The 18,126-nt window shown below is 40.4% G+C and overlaps 1 protein-coding gene across 3 annotated transcripts in view; it reads right to left on the reverse strand.

Annotated features, from left to right (window-relative positions):
• The window catches only part of ARHGAP6 (Rho GTPase activating protein 6), a 324,930-nt gene that overhangs the window by 117,863 nt on the left and 188,941 nt on the right, over positions 1-18,126 (reverse strand). Inside the window, exon 1 of one of the 3 annotated variants that reach the window (XM_062603832.1) lies at positions 2,580-2,710. The exons of the other annotated variants lie outside the window; for them this stretch is intronic. Within the exon in view, the coding sequence (XP_062459816.1) occupies positions 2,580-2,624 (45 nt within the window). The 5' untranslated portion in view covers positions 2,625-2,710. Of the gene's footprint in view, positions 1-2,579; positions 2,711-18,126 lie in introns of those variants that run through there. 3 annotated transcript variants of the gene reach the window in all.

Below are 18,126 nucleotides of genomic sequence, written 5' to 3' on the forward strand. Positions count from 1 at the left end.
AGATGGCAGCCTTACAGAATATTTAGCAATTCTTTGCAGGTTTGCTAACAGTTTATCCTCGCTTGATGAATAAGTGCAAACACCCACCAGTATGCTTGCTTAGTATTTAGCGTTTACTTAATAGCAGCCAGGACCTCAACCTGAACATCATCTGTCTGTAGCAGGAAATTTTCAATGAAAAATTGATTATGAAGACCAACAGAGAAAAGCATACAGAAGATACAGATTTCTTCATAAAAGAAAAAAAATTACTACAGATACTACTGAAAACACACATTAGAACTAATGAAGAGGTTATAAAATCTTTTCATTTTTTTCTTTGTAAAGACCTGTTTACTCCCTTGGTGTTCAGATCAGCACATTAGCCGTACACTACCAAAGCATTCATCCTCTCTCTGCTCTCAGCCTACAGCAGAAACAAGCTTTTTCAGGCACTCAGAGCATGTCATTATACTTCTGAAAAGCAAACATCGCTCCAAGAGCTGTGAGGAACAGAGGAGGGAAGGAGTCAATCTCTGACACAATAAATTACAGAACCATCCTCAAATCTTTTCTTTTTATGGAAGTCACCTTTTCAAGTGTTGGCACCATGTGCTTTAGACAATATTTCCCCTCCCCACCCCCCTTCCTGGGTGTTGTTTTTTTTTTTTTCCCCAACCTGCTATCAATACAAATTGAATGACATTTTTTCCTCTGTAATAGGAAGAATTAGACATATAAATCCAACAACAATGTGAATGCAAACCAGCAGCACCATTACTAATGTCATGGTAATCAGCATTTATACTCACTGTAGCCATATGCTTTCTGCTGAGTCAGTTTTGAAGTACACACTGATCCAAAAGGTATTAGACAGAAGATACAGGACTAAATTCCTAAAGGTCACTCCAGACAGTCAGTAATGTTATCTATAGTGAGTATCACTACAATAATGGCAAGAATATAACAAGGGAAAGTGTAGAGTCCTGCATCTGGGCAGGAACAACCCCAGGTTCCAGTATAGGTTGGGGAACGACCTGTTAGAGAGCAGTGTAGGGGAGAGGGACCTGGGGGTCCTAGTGGACGACAGGATGACCATGAGCCAACACTGTGCCCTTGTGGCCAAGAAGGCCAATGGCATCCTGGGGTGTATTAGAACGGGAGTGGTTAGTAGGTCGAGAGAGGTCCTCCTTCCCCTCTACTCTGCCCTGGTGAGACCCCATCTGGAATATTGTGTCCAGTTCTGGGCCCCTCAGTTCAAGAAGGACAGGGACCTGCTGGAGAGAGTCCAGTGCAGGGCAGCAAAGATGATTAAGGGAGTGGAGCATCTCCCTTATGAGGAAAGACTGAGGGAGCTGGGTCTCTATAGTTTGGAGAAGAGGAGACTGAGGGGTGACCTTATTAGTGTATATGAATATATAAAGGGGGAGTGTCAGGAGGATGGAGCCAGGCTCTACTCAGTGGCAAACAATGATAGGACAAGGGGTAATGGGTACACACTGGAACACAAGAGGCTCCACTTAAACTTGAGAAGAAACTTCTTCTCAGTGAGGGTGACGGAACACTGGAACAGGCTGCCCAGGGAGGTTGTGGAGTCTCCTTCCCTGGAGACATTCAAAACTCGCCTGGACACATTCCTGTGTAACCTTATCTAGGTGTTCCTGCTCCAGCAGGGGGATTGGACTAAATGATCTTTTGAGGTCCCTTCCAATCTCTAGCATACTGTGATACTGTGAAGAATCATTATGATAGTTGCCTACAGTAGCAGAGGTTAGCCTCAAGTGATCTTGCCCTGTCCTATCTTACAGCTGCAGCTTAACTAAATATACAAGATGGACACAGAAGCTAGAAACCACAAGGTACTAACTCAGGTCTGTACTCAGTGTCATAAGTGATGTGGGACAGACTGGAATTTTTAAGTGAAGCATATAAATTTAAATATCAGGCCATATCTTAACATTACTTAGAAGATTAAAACTATACATAGAGGTCTAGCAGGGCTTTCTAGAATAGAAGCAAGTCAGGTGCCTAAGCCCTGTTCCAATCAGTAGTTATTAACTCATCAGTCTGCTTAAACACTGTAAGGTACTATTGAGGCCTTCTCATAGAGTTACATGCTTAGGCATTCCCAAGTATTAGGCATGTGACCTGCTGCCTTTTAAACTTCCTCAATACTAAAGCCATTCTGCCCTATTTGATGAATCTCATAATCAAATTATACATTATATTCTTTATGCAGAGACACACACGCATGAACAGAGAACAAATATTTTCTAAAATTACAGGGAAGTTCCATAGACATGCCTACATTATTTCATATGCAGCTACAACAAGCTTTTGAGCTAGCCTATGTACATAAAATATTTCTTTTTTCACCACCTTAATTCTGGCAGGGATAAACAGGTCTCCAGAACTCCACTGGTTCCTATGATGAACCCCTGCAGGATTCACCTCATTATTTGCCTTCCTGCACCTTTGGAAATATTTCCTTCCCAAATCATTCTTCCCCGTTTCTTCTGGACTAGTTTTCCCATCTAAATTCTGTATTTAAATAAACAGTGAGAATGGATGGGTTCTCAAGCAGGTAACAACCTCCTTACACTTATATCCCACTCAGCTGTCGTGGTTGTTTTGCAGTGACCCATGCAGCAAATGCCAGCAGGCTGGCTACTCCTCACGTCCTTTAATAGGGTGCAATTCTGAAAACACGAAAAATTACCTCCTCCTTTCTGTCTTTTGCAGTGCTTTTAAACTGGTGATGGGAGGAGCAGAAAGTCTCCCTATCTTGTCGTGTGAGAAAGCTAAAATTCTCATCAGAAGTGACTCACCAGCATTAATCATATATACACCAGATTGAAAGGCACTCATAACACGAAGCTTGAATTCCATCCTCAGTTAAGCAAATGAGAAGCAAATTGCTCAGCACTATCATATTAACTATCATATCTGTACAATTTTGCACAATGGAACTGATGAATAGAAATTTATTGTTTCTAGCACTGAACTCTTACAGAGAAGTGCTGGTGAATGTTCTGGAAGAACAAACAGCTGAGTAATGAGCATTTCCTTTATTCTAAAATGAGTAAGTATTGGTGTAAAGATTTTTGTATACAAGACATTCACTTCATTTACCACCTGGTTTATCCATTAGAATAAACATCCTTATTGCTTAACCAAGCAGATGCACATCAGAATTTTCAGTAACCAAATTACACTGCGGTTTGAAATATTGCATCTTCTGTTTGCTTCTCCCTGGGAGGGAGCACTGTGAGCTTTTATTCCATAATACTAAAGCCAAGCACAAAAATCCAAAGAGCACTGTTTAGATTCCAGACTACAGCTAAATGTTGTCAGCAAAGGGGGTTGACTAAGAGGAAAAAAAAAAAAAAAAAAAAATAAAAATCCTACCATCTCTGATATGTAGCTTGAGAACTAGAGGTTTTCGTATTTAAAAAAAAGAAAAAGTCACATTTGTAAATATATACATCCTGCTGAATCTACAAAGCATGGAATTTCACCATTCACCCTACGTATGCAACAGCGCTCTGTGCTCTTCCTAGAGGTGGAGTCAGGCTTTTTGCCTAATGTTTTTAGCTTTATGTAAGACTAATTATCCAGCTCCCACAGGACTACACTCAAAATTACATATGAAGAATATACTATTAACCATAAAACCAACAGTATAATTATAAAACTGAACTGCATTCACCCTATGTTTTAGAGAACTATTTTAATGCCCAGGAACTAGAATATGACCTGTCACAGTCCTGTAAATTCAGGATAAATCAAATGTTGCTCTGACATTACCTTGGCATAAAAGAAATCAAGGCTTCATTGCAATAAAGTGCTTGAGCTATTGCCAAGTTAGCAATTTGTATTGGCATTTAATTATAGTGTGTTTCCTGAACCTAAGGCACAGCTTTAGCAAGAGCAAGGCTACTCTGAGCAAGAGATTTGCTCTGTTCAAATCAACACTCATCTGACAAACAATTTTAGTAAGTAGCAACATCTGACATACAAAACTGGCAGGATGTAAATTTAGCTCCTCAGTGAATGTTAAAGAATACCCAACATGGATATTAAAAGTATTATTATTTACAGTGGTAGCTAAGTACATCTTACTTATGTTTTGCAAATGTAAGGGCATATCAGTTAAATTTCCTTCCGGACAGATGCATAAACATAAGAGTCCTGGTCAAACACTGGGATCTGCTACATTTCAAGCATTTCTACACCTCTAGAGAACACATTTGTATGACTTCAAAGCATCAGTCTGTTCTAGTTCCTCACATAACAAAAGAGCTTGCTGCTTTGGATAGATCATCTGTGCTACTTCTGGTGTTCCCTGTCCCAAATCTTAACAGCCTCCAGGAATGCGCAAAGTGACCATCTTGCCCTCTGTGATATGGACTATGGCTTTTTGCATAAACATGCTGCCTCAGAATTAGGCTACAATGACTCATTTTGTGAAGGCAAATTGCTGGTGAGCCCGCATCCTTTGGAAAAAAAGAAAAAAAACAACCTAAAAAAAATAATCAGTGTCTTGAGTTGGTCATCCAAACGTTGAGGTACCACAAACCACTATTCACTTCTGATACACTTGGGTCACCCTGTACACCATTCAAGAAAATAAAAAATCAGAAAGTAGAATCCCAAACTGACCATGATACCGCATTTAAAGGGTCTCTAGTAATGTCAGTAAATTAAATTAGCTAGCAAGAAAAGTGGAAACTACCCAGCAGGGTGGAGCTGCTACAGAATCCTAGTATAGATTCCATACCTTCTCTCCCTGTTGTACCTGCACAGGAAGACAACCTTGCCCTAAAGGAAACTCACATCAATGTTTCAACAAATGTCAGCAGGAGCGGGACCACTCTCATTTCGTTGGCTTTCACTCCTCGTTTATTGAAGTTTTTCTACTAATGGCTTAACTGGCAAAAAGGATTGACAGAAGGAAAGTCTTTCCACAAGGGCTAAGCAGAGCTTGATTCAGGCCCACAACTTTTCTTAGGTGGTTTCTGAAGGTATTTATTTTGCAGATTCAATCAGTACTTAGTAAATAGAGAAAGACAGAAACATTTTGATTTTTGGTGACTGGTCTTTTCACAGTATTTTTAGCAGTCTTCTGACATACTCAAAAAGCAGCACTTCATTGGAGGGGTTAGAGACATCGTAAGTTGCAGAAGACACTGAAGAGTAAGACCAGTTCCTCTGGGTAAAAATGATGTGGACTACTTATGTAGTAAGTAACAAGTAAGACAGGTGACGGAAGTGGTCCCAATTGCTACCGATGCTCTCAATGCCATGTTTTTGTACTTCAGTGTATAAAAGAGTGCAGGACTTCAAGAAGTAGAAAAGTTCAGTCTAAGGAATATCAGCTTGATATTCCTTAAGATAACATTAAGAGAATATCAGAAAAAGGTAAAACTTTGCTTCTTGCTAGATTTTGAGACCATAAAGGATGACTATGCTTGATTTTATTTTAAAAATTAAAATCTCTACTCTCTTCTCTGCTGAGTAGTAGAAACCAAGGGAGAATAATACTTTGAGACTTGTTACTAGTAAGGACAAATCCACTATGATTTGTTTGTAAGCTAAGTTTGCAGAAACATATACAGCATATTGAAACCATAGAGCTGCAGAAGGGACCGATCTACATTTGTAGTGACATATCTAGCTCCCAGTCACCCCAATTTACACATGGGAAGACCAAGATTTAAACTTTGTATTAGCTGCTTAACAGGGACTGCACATAGGTGTTTAAATTTAGGCCAGGGAAACTGCACAGGCATCTACAGTCCTTCTGATATGATCAATGAAATGTCATTCCAGTCAATCCTCCGTACCTCCACGCCACCACACCATCCCAACGTCCACACAGCAGTGACTGAGAAGGTGAAAATTTCAGATGGTGGTCTCCCAGAGGTATATCTAAAAGGCCATATGCTTCCAGGACAGAGTGCTCACCACAGCTTTCATCAGAAAATAGTCCGTGCCTATTTAGACGCTAGAACATGGCCAGAACACGAAGCAGATATGGGAATATCTGCTTCATGTTCTGCTTAGTGGGAATATCTGCTTGGGGGAAGAGGAGGAGTGGGAGGGAGAAGAAGAAAGAAGGAGGCAAAAAAATCCAAACACCACAAAACCAAACACAAAAAATAACCTCCATTATCAACCAGTGGAGGTATAAGATAAGAGATCCCTGATCTTAAGCTAACTTAGTAAGTAGCTTGTAGCTTTTCCAGCAAACTGGAGAATGAGCCTTCTGGTAGGCCACACTGGAGAATAGTGAATGTGAGTTTTCTGGGTCTTGTGCAGCCCTGTCTGGCACACTAGCAGGTCTGCATTGCGACACCTGCTTCTTCCTTTCCATTCCATAGTAAGTCTAAGCAGACATTCAAGGCAGTAGTTTCCCCTTCAGAAAAAGCCACGTATTTCAAAAGTCTGTCATGACTTTACAGCTAGACTCTTCCCTCCCTATTTTAATTTAGCCCCAAGGAAAAGATGAGAAAGGAACCATATGTAGAGGCAGGAACAGAAATCCACCACCAATTTCAGACATAGACCACACCCTGCTGCTCACCGCACAAGTATGAATGCACCATTTGAGATCTAGGGCTAAATGCTTTCTCTTCTCCAGATGCTTTACAGCAACTCTTTTGAGATAGGCTGGAACACAGTACGCAGCATTTCATGCTAAACTTCAAGTACATTTCTGTAATCTTATGACTCTGATTCCTCTTTTGTGTCTGTTTAGAAACATACTGAGGTAACATACACTATAAATAAAACAAATGTCTTTGAACAGGCCTCAGATTCTCAGGAAGTCCTTTGCAGTTTGTGGTTCAATCTGTTTCCTCTCAAGTTTAATCTCACATGTTGGCTTGCTCAGATTTGTGTGGTGCTTCAGATATTTTCAATTAGTTTTACTAAGACCAATTTCCCTCCCATTTAGACTAAATGGCAATTTTCACCCATGTTATCTGGACTTTTTCAAAATATTAATATGGCAAAAATAGAAATGGGATGATCTGAATATGGATAAGCACAAGTAACAAGGTTATTTAAACAGAGAACTCAAATGAAATCTGATTCTCTTGGAGCCAACAGGAAAATTTTATCTTTTATACGTACAATTCATTTCTATCTTTCTTATGCACACCAAAATACATGCTTGCCTTTGTTTCTACTTCAAGATGCAGGAGTCTCAAAAATTACATCCATAAATAGGAATAATGACCGGTCTTGATTCTGGTATAACAAGAAGGAAACAGAAGGATCATGAAGAATTGTAGAAGCAAGTGTTGAATACCTGAAAGGAACAATTCATGGAAAGCTAACAAGTATTAAATATGAGACTGAGTAGGAAACCAACAGAGTCACAGTAGGAAAGGTATGGAAGAAAAGCAGAAAATATAAATGAGGAGACTGCAAAACAAAATAGAGTGTCAAAAACAGAAAGAAAAATTCAAGGCATTAGAAAATGAGAACTGAAACAAGCAATGAGATGGAGGAAGGCAGAAAAGAAAAAAGGTCCAAAAGTAACAAATAATATTTTTTTAAAAAGCACTATTGGAAAAGAATAATGTCATAATCAAAACTTAGCAGCCTGTCAAGTTTTAATTATCTTTTCAATAACTAATTAGGCCTTCTCATTGATTCAATGAAATTACAAACTTTTAGGAGTTTTAATGTTACTCCCCTTCTCCCCAGACCTACTTGTCACAGTGGAGAACCAGGATTCCACCAAAGAGCACACAATAGGGCACTTACTGCAAGATAATCTCTGCCCCTTAATACTATAGGAGCCCTGAGCAGACATGAAGAACGTGGCAGAAATTTCAATGACATCAGTGGAGTAGGATTTTACACGTGTTCATTTATTTTTTGGGTCATCTTGATTGGAGTAATTACTTCTCCAGCCACATGAGCATCAAAAGAGAATGCAACCAACAGGTGTTAGCAAGCACACAGACACATTTTGCACAGCAGTGGGATACGCACACAACCACACCAAGTTACACACGTGTTCATTTGAAGCATCTTCTTTTTTTCCTTCCTCCTAGCTCTCCAGACTGCTTTCCTTTTAGCCAAATAAGAGACAGACAGACACTGGCTGGCCCAGAGCCAGTGCAGTCACCTCTGCATCACCTTCTCTCCCACTCTTTGCACAGCAGCCCTGGGACACAAGGTAGTTAGGAGGAAAGCCAGGCATTTCCCCCACAGCCTTAAAAGCAGCAACAGTGGTTAGAACAGGACAAAGCTGTTACAAGTGAGTGCTGGAAACTAATGCCCGGACCAAAGTGCAAAGGAAGATACCTGGAGCCTTGTCCCTGCTCCTTCAGGGATAGTACACAGAAAGTGTTATTTACAGGCTACAGAGAAAAAGCCATTTGCTTTCCTTTCACTTACAATGCCTTTCAACTACATGTGTTAAATAGTAAACAGATATAAATTAATATGCATTGGCCATAGGAACATTAACTCATTTTTGTATTACTACTTTTGCTGAAATTACTTCAACAGGTAGTTTACCCATTTCAGGCAGAGTCTTAAGTCTTTTTGCTCAAATTCAGTACCAACATTTGTGCGATACACATCACAGTGAAACCAGGTGCATTAAAAGCTGACCAACTGTCAGCCATGAGCCTTTGATGAGATTCAACATACAGACAACAGTGTTTGCTCTGAAGCAATCTGGGGGCACCCTTTAATTCTTATTTTAGTTTTAGTACTTATGACCAATTCTGTCAACAATTCTTAACGCTTAACTAATAAATATGACAGTGAGGCACAATCTCTTTTAGTAAATCTAGTACTAAACATACATTCCATTTAAGAAAAGATAATATTAATTATACATGATCTATAACGTTGAAAATGGACAAAATTGAATTTAATTGATACTGTATATCTAGAGAGCTCTGATAAGTAAAAACTGTTCACAGCTCTGGGAAAAGAGAAGGTTTTCTGTATATGACAGCAGAGCACAAAATGCACCAGGAGCAAACAGAAAGATAAATTGCTGTACTCTAAAAAAGCCAAGTCTGAAAGAGACATGCATTAACTTCTGTGCTCACAGTCACTAAAAGGCAAAGACAGATTTTACAGAGCAACAGTGGGTTTGAATCTTTAGTAAAAATGCTCAGAGTACCTGAAGTTTTGCTGGAAACAAGAGAAAATTTCCAAGACAAGAAAACTTTCATGTTTGCAATGGAGAAAGCAGCAGTGAGCAGATTAATCTTGTACATTAATCTCAGCATTCCTCACAAGTGACTCAGGCCTGCAGAAGAAAACATTCCCACTATCTGGTTAGAAAATATCATCTTTCCCACACAGAAGGGAGCAGAGGAGCCTCAGCAGTGCTGGTTTTCCTACTTTCACCCTGATGAATCTGTTTGCAGACCCTTCTGCTGTTCAGTGTCACAGACTAATAAGGAAAAGAGTTACCATTTACCAAGAAAAATTAAACTAGCCTTCACATGCTTAATAAGCTTGAGTCAGAACATTCCTAAACAGTTAACAATTTATAATTTATTATAATAGTCCTTGGTAAAGGTGTCTTAGAACCACAAGCAGCAGCAAAGTAGAAGAGATGACAATAAAGCCGTAGCAATGTATGTTTATCGACTTAAGAGCTATATATACATTTTACATACCACTTTAGGTGGTGACAAGCATAAAAAAAAAAGAAATACCATCCAGCAATGAAGAATAGGAAATACTCTTGGTGAGCTGGAGGAGTGACAGAAGTCAGAAAGCCAACTGCAGTACCTGAACCATCACTGTTTCTTGCGCCCGAGCCTACTGTCACCTTCTTCCAGGGAACACCTGGCTCTGCCAGAAGCTGATGTGGTTCTCATTCACCTTCCTAAAAGTCAATGTAGCTACCAGCTAGGAAAAAATACATTGCAAGCGTCAGGTTTGCAGAAGGGACCATCATTCCTGAAGCTTCATTCTTAAACTCTCAACACCTGCAACAGAAGGAAGAACATCCCACTGGGAAACACAAGTATTAAGGGGAGTTACGACCAGCCAGTTTCATAATCACCAAGTAAGCCACTGCTTAAACCAGCCCCTAAGAAGCAGCAGATGTGCATGTCCAGATTATGTTACTTCAGAGTGCTAAATGACTACACTCATCATCCAGGACAGGCTTGTATAACACTAGCTCACAGCCCACTCACCTTCCTTGGGATATGAGTGCCAACATGGAAGACATAACACATAGAACAGGGAGCAGGAGGCAGCTTATGCCACGGCTGGGTGCTTAGGTTGCCTGCCTGGGGGACAAGATGTTCCCCAGCATCACTGCCTTGCATCCACATCCCCCAGGTCTCACAGGAGGCTCCAGGTGGATTTAAAGACAGGATCGGCAGGATAAGCAACTCAGCACTGAAAGCTGGTTTAGAGTCTTCATAAAACATACAGGACAGCAGGCAGAAGACTCAAAAATGTCTCCTGTAAGAGCAGGTAAAATATCCCTGAAGCTTAACCATTTGCAAAACAAGAAGGAATCAATATAAGGAGAACATGGAGCTGTTGGATCAAGTCCAGAGGAGGTCCACAACGATAATAAGGGGTCTCGAGCACCTCCTGTATGAAGATAGGCTGAGAAAGTTGGGGCTGTTCAGCCTGGAGAAGAGAAGGCTGCATGAAGACCTCATAGCGGCCTTCCAGTATCTGAAGGGGGCCTACAAGACAGCAGAGACTCTTCATCAGGGACTGTAATGATAGGACAAGGGGTAAGGGGTTCAAACTTAAACAGGGGAAGTTCAGGCTGGATGTAAGGAAGAAGTTCTTTACTGTGAGGGTTGTGAGGCACTGGAACAGGCTGCCCAAAGAAGTGGTAAATGCTCCATCCCTGGCAGTGTTCAAGGCCAGGCTAGACAGGCCTTTGATAACCTTGTCTAGTGGAAGGTATCCCTGCCTAGAGCAGGGTGATTGGAACTAGATAATCTTAAGGTCCTTTCCAACCCAAACCATTCTATGATATGAAGCAATTAAACTACACAAAATCCTTACGGTAAGCAACAGATTGCTATTTATTAATCTTAAAAGTATTTCTCAATACAGTTCCTCAGCTCAGCCGAGTTTGTTTTTTATTAACATGACATGAAAGTTGAATTCAGAATTATTTTTCTCTATTTTTTATTTATACACATGGGAACCACTTACAATTCAAATGCATTTTTTTTTTACTGTGTCCCTGAATGAAAATTACTAGTACAGTCTGAATAGTTTTTCTGTATCAGCTTAGGTCCTTTAGTTATTGCATATTCTCAACATAATGAATTGAGAAAGGACTGAGATTACTGCAAATAATTGTATTGGCAACCAAGGAAAGCAAATTATATAGAGCAAGTATTTTAAGTTTTTAAAACCAAGTGCTCCTATTATGAGTTGTGTTTCTAACTTCCTTCCACCTTCCTTTATTAAGTATTTTATTATATCCCACTGGAACAGAGATTATGTACAAGGATATAAAATATTCTTCATGTTTTCCTTCTCTCTCCTATCTTGCATGCTATGTCAGTTGCCCCACTTCACAGCTAAACTAAAAATTTGTAATATAAAAGTAGAGGCAAAGTAAGCTCAAGTAATACTACCATAAAACATGCAATCCTGCTGTTTCAATGATTTTTTTCCTTGGAACTCAGGAGGTTTTCCACTTCTTACACTACAGTAAGTGGTGCAAGACAAGGGAATGGAATTTCGGTTATTAATGGATTTCCCCATTTATCTCTTGAATCTCACTGTGGTTTACAGAATCCTTAAACATGTTTGGGTTTTTTGTTGTTAGGGTTGGTATTTTTTGTTGCTGTTAAGTTTGGCACAGAAGAACAAAGTGTCTTCAAGCCATGACCTATCAGAAGCTGGGGGGGGGGGGGGCAGAGAATAAAGAAAAAAGGCTTTTTACTATCTAAGTGTTTATTTTAATCTGTCAATAGGTTACAAAGAAGAAAGTGAGATAGTATGAAGAAAAAGAATTGTAATATCTCAACTACATTAGACTGATGAGTTTTGAAGGTGATTTTAAAAATTAATGCTTTCAGAAAATGTATGATTACAGACTTTAAGTTATGTATGTGTAAATGAAAGACTACAACATTTATTTCAAGAGAGAATGCAACACAGGAAGGTTTCTTTTATGTTCTTCTGAAGTTACCAACTTCAATAACTTCCTTCCCCTTCCTGTCACCAGGTCCTCAATAATTCTGCCAAAGAGGAAGGCCAAGTAGGCACCCAGATGTATTCATTTGCCATTCACTTTTTTATTTTATCTATACACCACTAACTATCCTGATCTGCATACATGTGAACACATATTTAATAACTTCTCAAATATATAGCACATTGATGTGAACTTGGGGAAAGTTTATAGAAAACTTCGTAAAGCAATGTATTCATTTCATCAGTAAGTCTGAAAGGCTCACTAAAGCATTTCACTGGAAAGATATTGTCCAGCAATAGGAATCTTAAACCTAGTTAAACTGAACCCAGCAGGGCAGAAATGGAAGATTTTTGTTTAGCTTGGAGTGACTGATGTTCTAATTCTTTAGAGCATCTCAACCGTATTAGAAAGGCATCACTCAGAGTTACTCACATGCATCATCTAGAAAAACAGTAATAAAGCAAGCTGTTGATCTTTAATAACTGAAATAAATAAGGATAATGCCAGACATTCTCTGACTCAATAGAAAAATAGGGAAACTCAAACTACTGAAAAGTGAAATAATGTGCTACAGAAGTCAGTAAAAGACAGTTCTCTTGACATGCTACACTGGCCCTGGGATGGGAGATTCCACCCCAACTTAAAGTAGTACAACAGATTGAAAGGTAGGACAGCTATAATTTAAGATTTGTCAAAATGCCATTATTCTCCATAGAATAATTAAAATCTTGGGTTTATTTCGTCCCTGCTTTAAGCAATGAACTAGAATGCTTGGAATTCTAAATGCTAAAGAAGTAATCCTTATACAGCTCCTGGTCTTAAAATGCAGACTTTTGAAAAGAGCTCTTCAAGTATCTTTCAATTTAGTTAGTAAGATACTGAAAATCTAACAGTATAAATATTCTACTGAAGTCAGTGGGACTACAAACATCGAATTCAGTCACACAGCATTTTATCTTGATTTTTAACGCTGATGCTCCCAAACTGCCCATGTAACTACTTTCATGATAGATAAAGACGAACAATATAACCCACATCCTTTATCACTGTAGTTAATCATTGCTCATGTCTTTCATTCAATATAGACTTCTTGATCTACAAAGTCTCCCAGTCACCTAACAAAGAGTTACCCACTTGCTCTACCACTTACTCAGGGATCTCTGAGGAGTCATTTGACCTGCTCCTCATTGATCTTGTCCCTTCCCCAAAAATACTTTTTTTCTAATCCATCTAATCTGCCTGGATGGACTCTACATTCTCCTTTCCTCATTTCCTCCTCATGAACTTCTGTACTCTCTTCAATGCGTCTTCTTCCTTACTTCCTTTAGGCTCACACTAGATCCTGGCAATGTATTAACAAAAAAGGACAGTAACTTTGGAACATTAACCTCTCAATTCTACTATTACATTGCTTCCCCAACTTTTATTCTTCCTACTCAAATAGCATTCATTAGTTGTCTGGTTCCTTCTCAGCTTGAAACACAGGTAGATCAGGCAGCTGCTGCAGCATTGCCCCGGAGTGAACTCTGTGGCAAGATTACAGCCAAAAAGCCACTGCAACCCCATAATGAATATGAGTTGGGACAACTTTTAGCAACAAAAGAACAAGCCACTTCTCACATATCATGGAGTAAGAGCATTTGCAATGGACATACTAATTTAATAGCCAATATGCATCAAACTAATATTTATTTTCATGTAACTTGATTAAATTTGAGAAATGTAAACTCTTCAGGAAAGAAAGTTTAGGAAAGAGAGTTTAGCTTTGCTGTCACTTACACCAGGGACCTTCAGAGCATACATCTTCTACCACTGTGAGCTGCTTTACACAGTCAGCGAAATGTAAGTGCATCGCAAGAGACAGCCAGCCTTTTTACATTGTAAGTAGCAGCAAATGCAGCAGAACATATCCATACGATAAAATAATCTTCCATCTGAGACAGAGTATATCAAACCTCTCAAAAAGCCTTTTTATTATTTTAACCTTGCACAATCTTTGTTTTTTTTTTTCTTATGGAGATGACTAAAATAATAAATATTCTTCTCATAAATAATGCAACAGAACCAAACTGTAGGTACTTCAGAGCAACTAAGGATGTTTAACCATTTTTGTTCTAGGATTCTTCCTTAACTTGAGGTTTCAAGTTATACAGCATGTCAGCAAATGTAATGCACTGATGGAAATATTCTGACAGAAGCACAGAAGGCTGCTGCTGCCATGCTCACAGTCATTCTCTTAAAATTAAAAAAAAAAAAAAAAAAAAGCTACAAGCCCTAGAAGAACATTAAACAACAAAACTATCATTTATTTTCAAATACATATTTCCACACGTGCTAACTAGCTCTTGGTTGTCCCTGTTGAGGAGGTATTAGGCAACTTGGCAACTAGATGTGAAAGAAACAAAATTAAAGGGGATTTCCAAGTGTTCAACTCTGCAAAGGTCTGAGTACCTGAAAGACAAGAGGTTCCCCAGACGCTTTATGAACTCTCTCCGGAGACAGAATCTAAAAGAGCTTTTTATTTCCTGGTGCCAAGCTATTTAACATAACCCTATCTCCTTGAATATGTGTATTGTGGGAATGAGAGCAGGGTCCTGTCTTTGAATAAATCTTACCTCTTCAATCCACAGCTCTATCTTTTCAGCCATATACGCCTGCGTGAATTACTGTTACCTTCCCATACAAGCAATCAATAATTGACAAGCATAAAAAAAACTCCTTGAAAAGCAAAGCTCAGAATGAGCTGGAGACACCCTGCAGCCACCCCACCTGGCAGCACAAAGGCAGAGGCCTCTGCAGCTGCGTGTCCCCACCACCAAAAGCTAAGTGAGAATTCCAAGCCAGTGGCTCTTGAAAACATTTTGAATGTCACATTCACATGGAACACAACTGGGCAATTGAGTGCACCGCCGTTATAGAAGTTGCTCTGAGAAGATGCAGGTTTTATTAGAGCAAATGCTTTCTGTTTTCCTGCTTGTGAAAACTCCACTACAAGCGCACAGCCAAATTTTCACATTTTTCTCTCATTTTTAAAGTTACAGAGCAACTTGCATGTAGAACATCCTAGAAGTCAGGCAGAAAACAAATGATTTACAAGCACTTCTGACATCACTGGCCTAAATAAGCTTGTGGTCATGCCTCAGCTTTCCTCAAACTGGACCAAAAGAAGTCACCTTTGTTTCTCTTGAGCAAGTGGAACAGTTTCAGATTGACCACATCCTTTTGCCCTTCTCTCTCTTCTCGGGTCTTGTTTTACATTTGCCCCTACATACTGCTATCTAGGCCATATCGCTAGAAGGCCATTTTCTTGGCCTAACTCTACTTTTTCCTCTAAATCCCATATACCGGCAAGTCAGCCCTCTCACCTCCAACCCCTGCATGGTGCTATCTCCTTCTACCTACTTGGAAAACTACGCATCCCTCCCCTCATCTCTGGCCAACTATAGCAGACTCCACATGTTCCAGCTCCCTAAACTCTCGCACGTACACAACCCCAGCTAGGATGGGAGGAGACTGGGGGGCCTGAAGAGAACCAGGTCATCGAGAACTGCTTTAAAAGATGATTAAGCAACACACATTTCCAACACAGCTGCTCTGTTCGTGCATCCATCACGTCCAGGAAGATAATACAGCTGAAAGAGACAAGAGTGTCTTCTGGCTGGGAGGCTGTCTGGAGGAGGAATTACAGAGCGAGGACAGGACTCTCCCTTGGCACTGGACCTCTGCCAGACAAGGCAATGGGATGAAAGGCATTTTGACACTGTCTCCCACAGCATCCTCATAGATAAGCTAAGGAAGTGTGGGCTTGATGATCAGGTAGTGAGGTGGATCAAGAACTGGTTGGAAGGAAGAAGGCAGAGTTGTGGTCAACGGGGCAGAATCTAGCTGGAGGTCTGTGACTAGTGGAGTCCCTCAGGGGTCGGTGCTGGGACCAGTGCTGTTTAATATTTTCATCAACAACCTGGATGAGGGAACTGAATGTACCCTCAGCAAGTTTGCTGATGACTCTAAACTGGGAGGAGTGGCTGACACACCAGAAGGCTGTGTTGCCATTCAGCAAGACCTGGACAGGCTGGAGAGTTGGGCGGGGAGAAACTTGATGAAATTCAACAAGGGCAAGTGTAGAGTCTTGCATCTGGGGAAGAACAACCCCATGTACCAGTACAGGTTGGGGGCTGACCTGCTGGACAGTAGTGAAGGGGAAAGGGACCTGGGGGTCCTGGTGGATAGGAGGATGACCATGAGGCAGCAACGTACCCTTGTGGCCAAGAAGGCCAATGGCATCCTGGGGTGCATTAGAAAGGGGGTGGTTAGTAGGTCAAGAGAGGTTCTCCTCCCCCTCTACTCTGCCTTGGTGAGGCTGCATCTGGATTATTGTGTCCAGTTCTGGGCCCCACAGTTCAAGAAGGACAGGGAATTGCTTGAAAGAGTCCAGCACAGAGCTACAAAGATGATTAAGGGAATGGAACATCTCTCTTATGAGGAGAGGCTGAGGGAGCTGGGACTCTTTAGCTTCGAGAAGAGGAGACTGAGGGGTGACCTCATCAATGTTTACAAATATGTAAAGGGTGAGTGTCAGGATGATGGAGCTAGGTTTTTTTCAGTGATGTCCAGTGACAGGACAAGGGGCAATGGGTGTAAACTGGAGCATAGGAGGTTCCATGTGAACATCAGGAAAAATTTCTTTACTGTGAGAGTGACAGAGCACTGGAACAGGTTGCCCAGGGGGGTTGTGGAGTCTCCTACGTTGGAGATACTCAAGGCCCGCCTGGACAAGTTCCTGTGTGATGTACTCCGGGTTACCCTGCTCTTGCAGGAGGGTTGGACTAGATGATCTTTTGAGGTCCCTTCCAACCCTTAGGATTCTGTGATTCTGTGATATCAACAGCCAAATGCACTGTGCATGCACAACTCCCCCACAAGCTTCTCTGCGTGATACTCAACTGTCATGCTAACCCCTCTTCTTACCAGGAAGGCACAACCTTCCCAGCCTACAATCACAGGGCCACCACGGCTGGATATCATCATGGTGCTCAGTGAGGTCAATATAAAAAGATATTCTTATTACATGTAAAACTTTAGTATGACAACGATTCTTCAGATAATTTTTTTAAGCGAACAAATCTCATTCTCTTCCCTAACATGAATGTCATCAGTGATGCCTTCTCACAGGGCTGGGCTCTTTACCAAAGAAGATGCAGAGCGTGAGGAGAGTTGTTTTACACCTTCTAAGAATATTTTTGCAACATCTTTTATGTCTATGCAAAACTTCTTGGCCCTGAAATGTGCATAGATCTTTCCAGCTTTCTTTATTTCATAAACATGAAAACACAGGGTGTTGAGCTGAAATCCAGCACAACTTAAATAGGAAGCTAAAAGTAGTTACAGGTACCACATCTGCTCCTGAATCTTACTAAATATTGTTGGTTTACAAGCAAGTTTGTGGTTTGGGTTTGGTTTTGGGATTGTTGTGTTTTTTTTCCCCTGTAATATAAGTGAAAGTTCCACACTAAAAGAAGACTTACACCTAAAAGCCATTCAATGAAATTGTTATGTAATAACAACAGATCTACACTGGCTTTTGAAAACAAGACCACTTCTTGTGTCAAAGCCTTCTGGATACCAGCTCACTTTTTGGTGTGAGGCAAGACACTACAGTACCAAGAATAGAGACAGCCCAGTGCAGAGCCAAGCTTGTGTATTCTTGTGTTCATTGCATGCACAAACTGAGCACACAGTACTGATTTCAACCCAGAGACCATGTTTCATAGAAGATCACTGCAGTCATGTCAAGTAGTCATGAGGCTCATAAACCAGATAAAGATGTCAAATGCCATATGAGTTACTACTAGCTGGCTATAGGACAGCATGAGAATGCTGCACAGATTCACAAACTGAATGACTAGGTTGCCCATTAGGCCCACATCATGGCAGACTAGGGCATAATGCAAGAACTATCCAGTACACAA

This window comes from Pezoporus occidentalis, unplaced genomic scaffold, assembly GCF_034315485.1.
Source record: "Pezoporus occidentalis ecotype Australia unplaced genomic scaffold, CSIRO_AGI_Poc_V1 ctg81, whole genome shotgun sequence".
Lineage (NCBI taxonomy): Eukaryota > Metazoa > Chordata > Aves > Psittaciformes > Psittacidae > Pezoporus > Pezoporus occidentalis.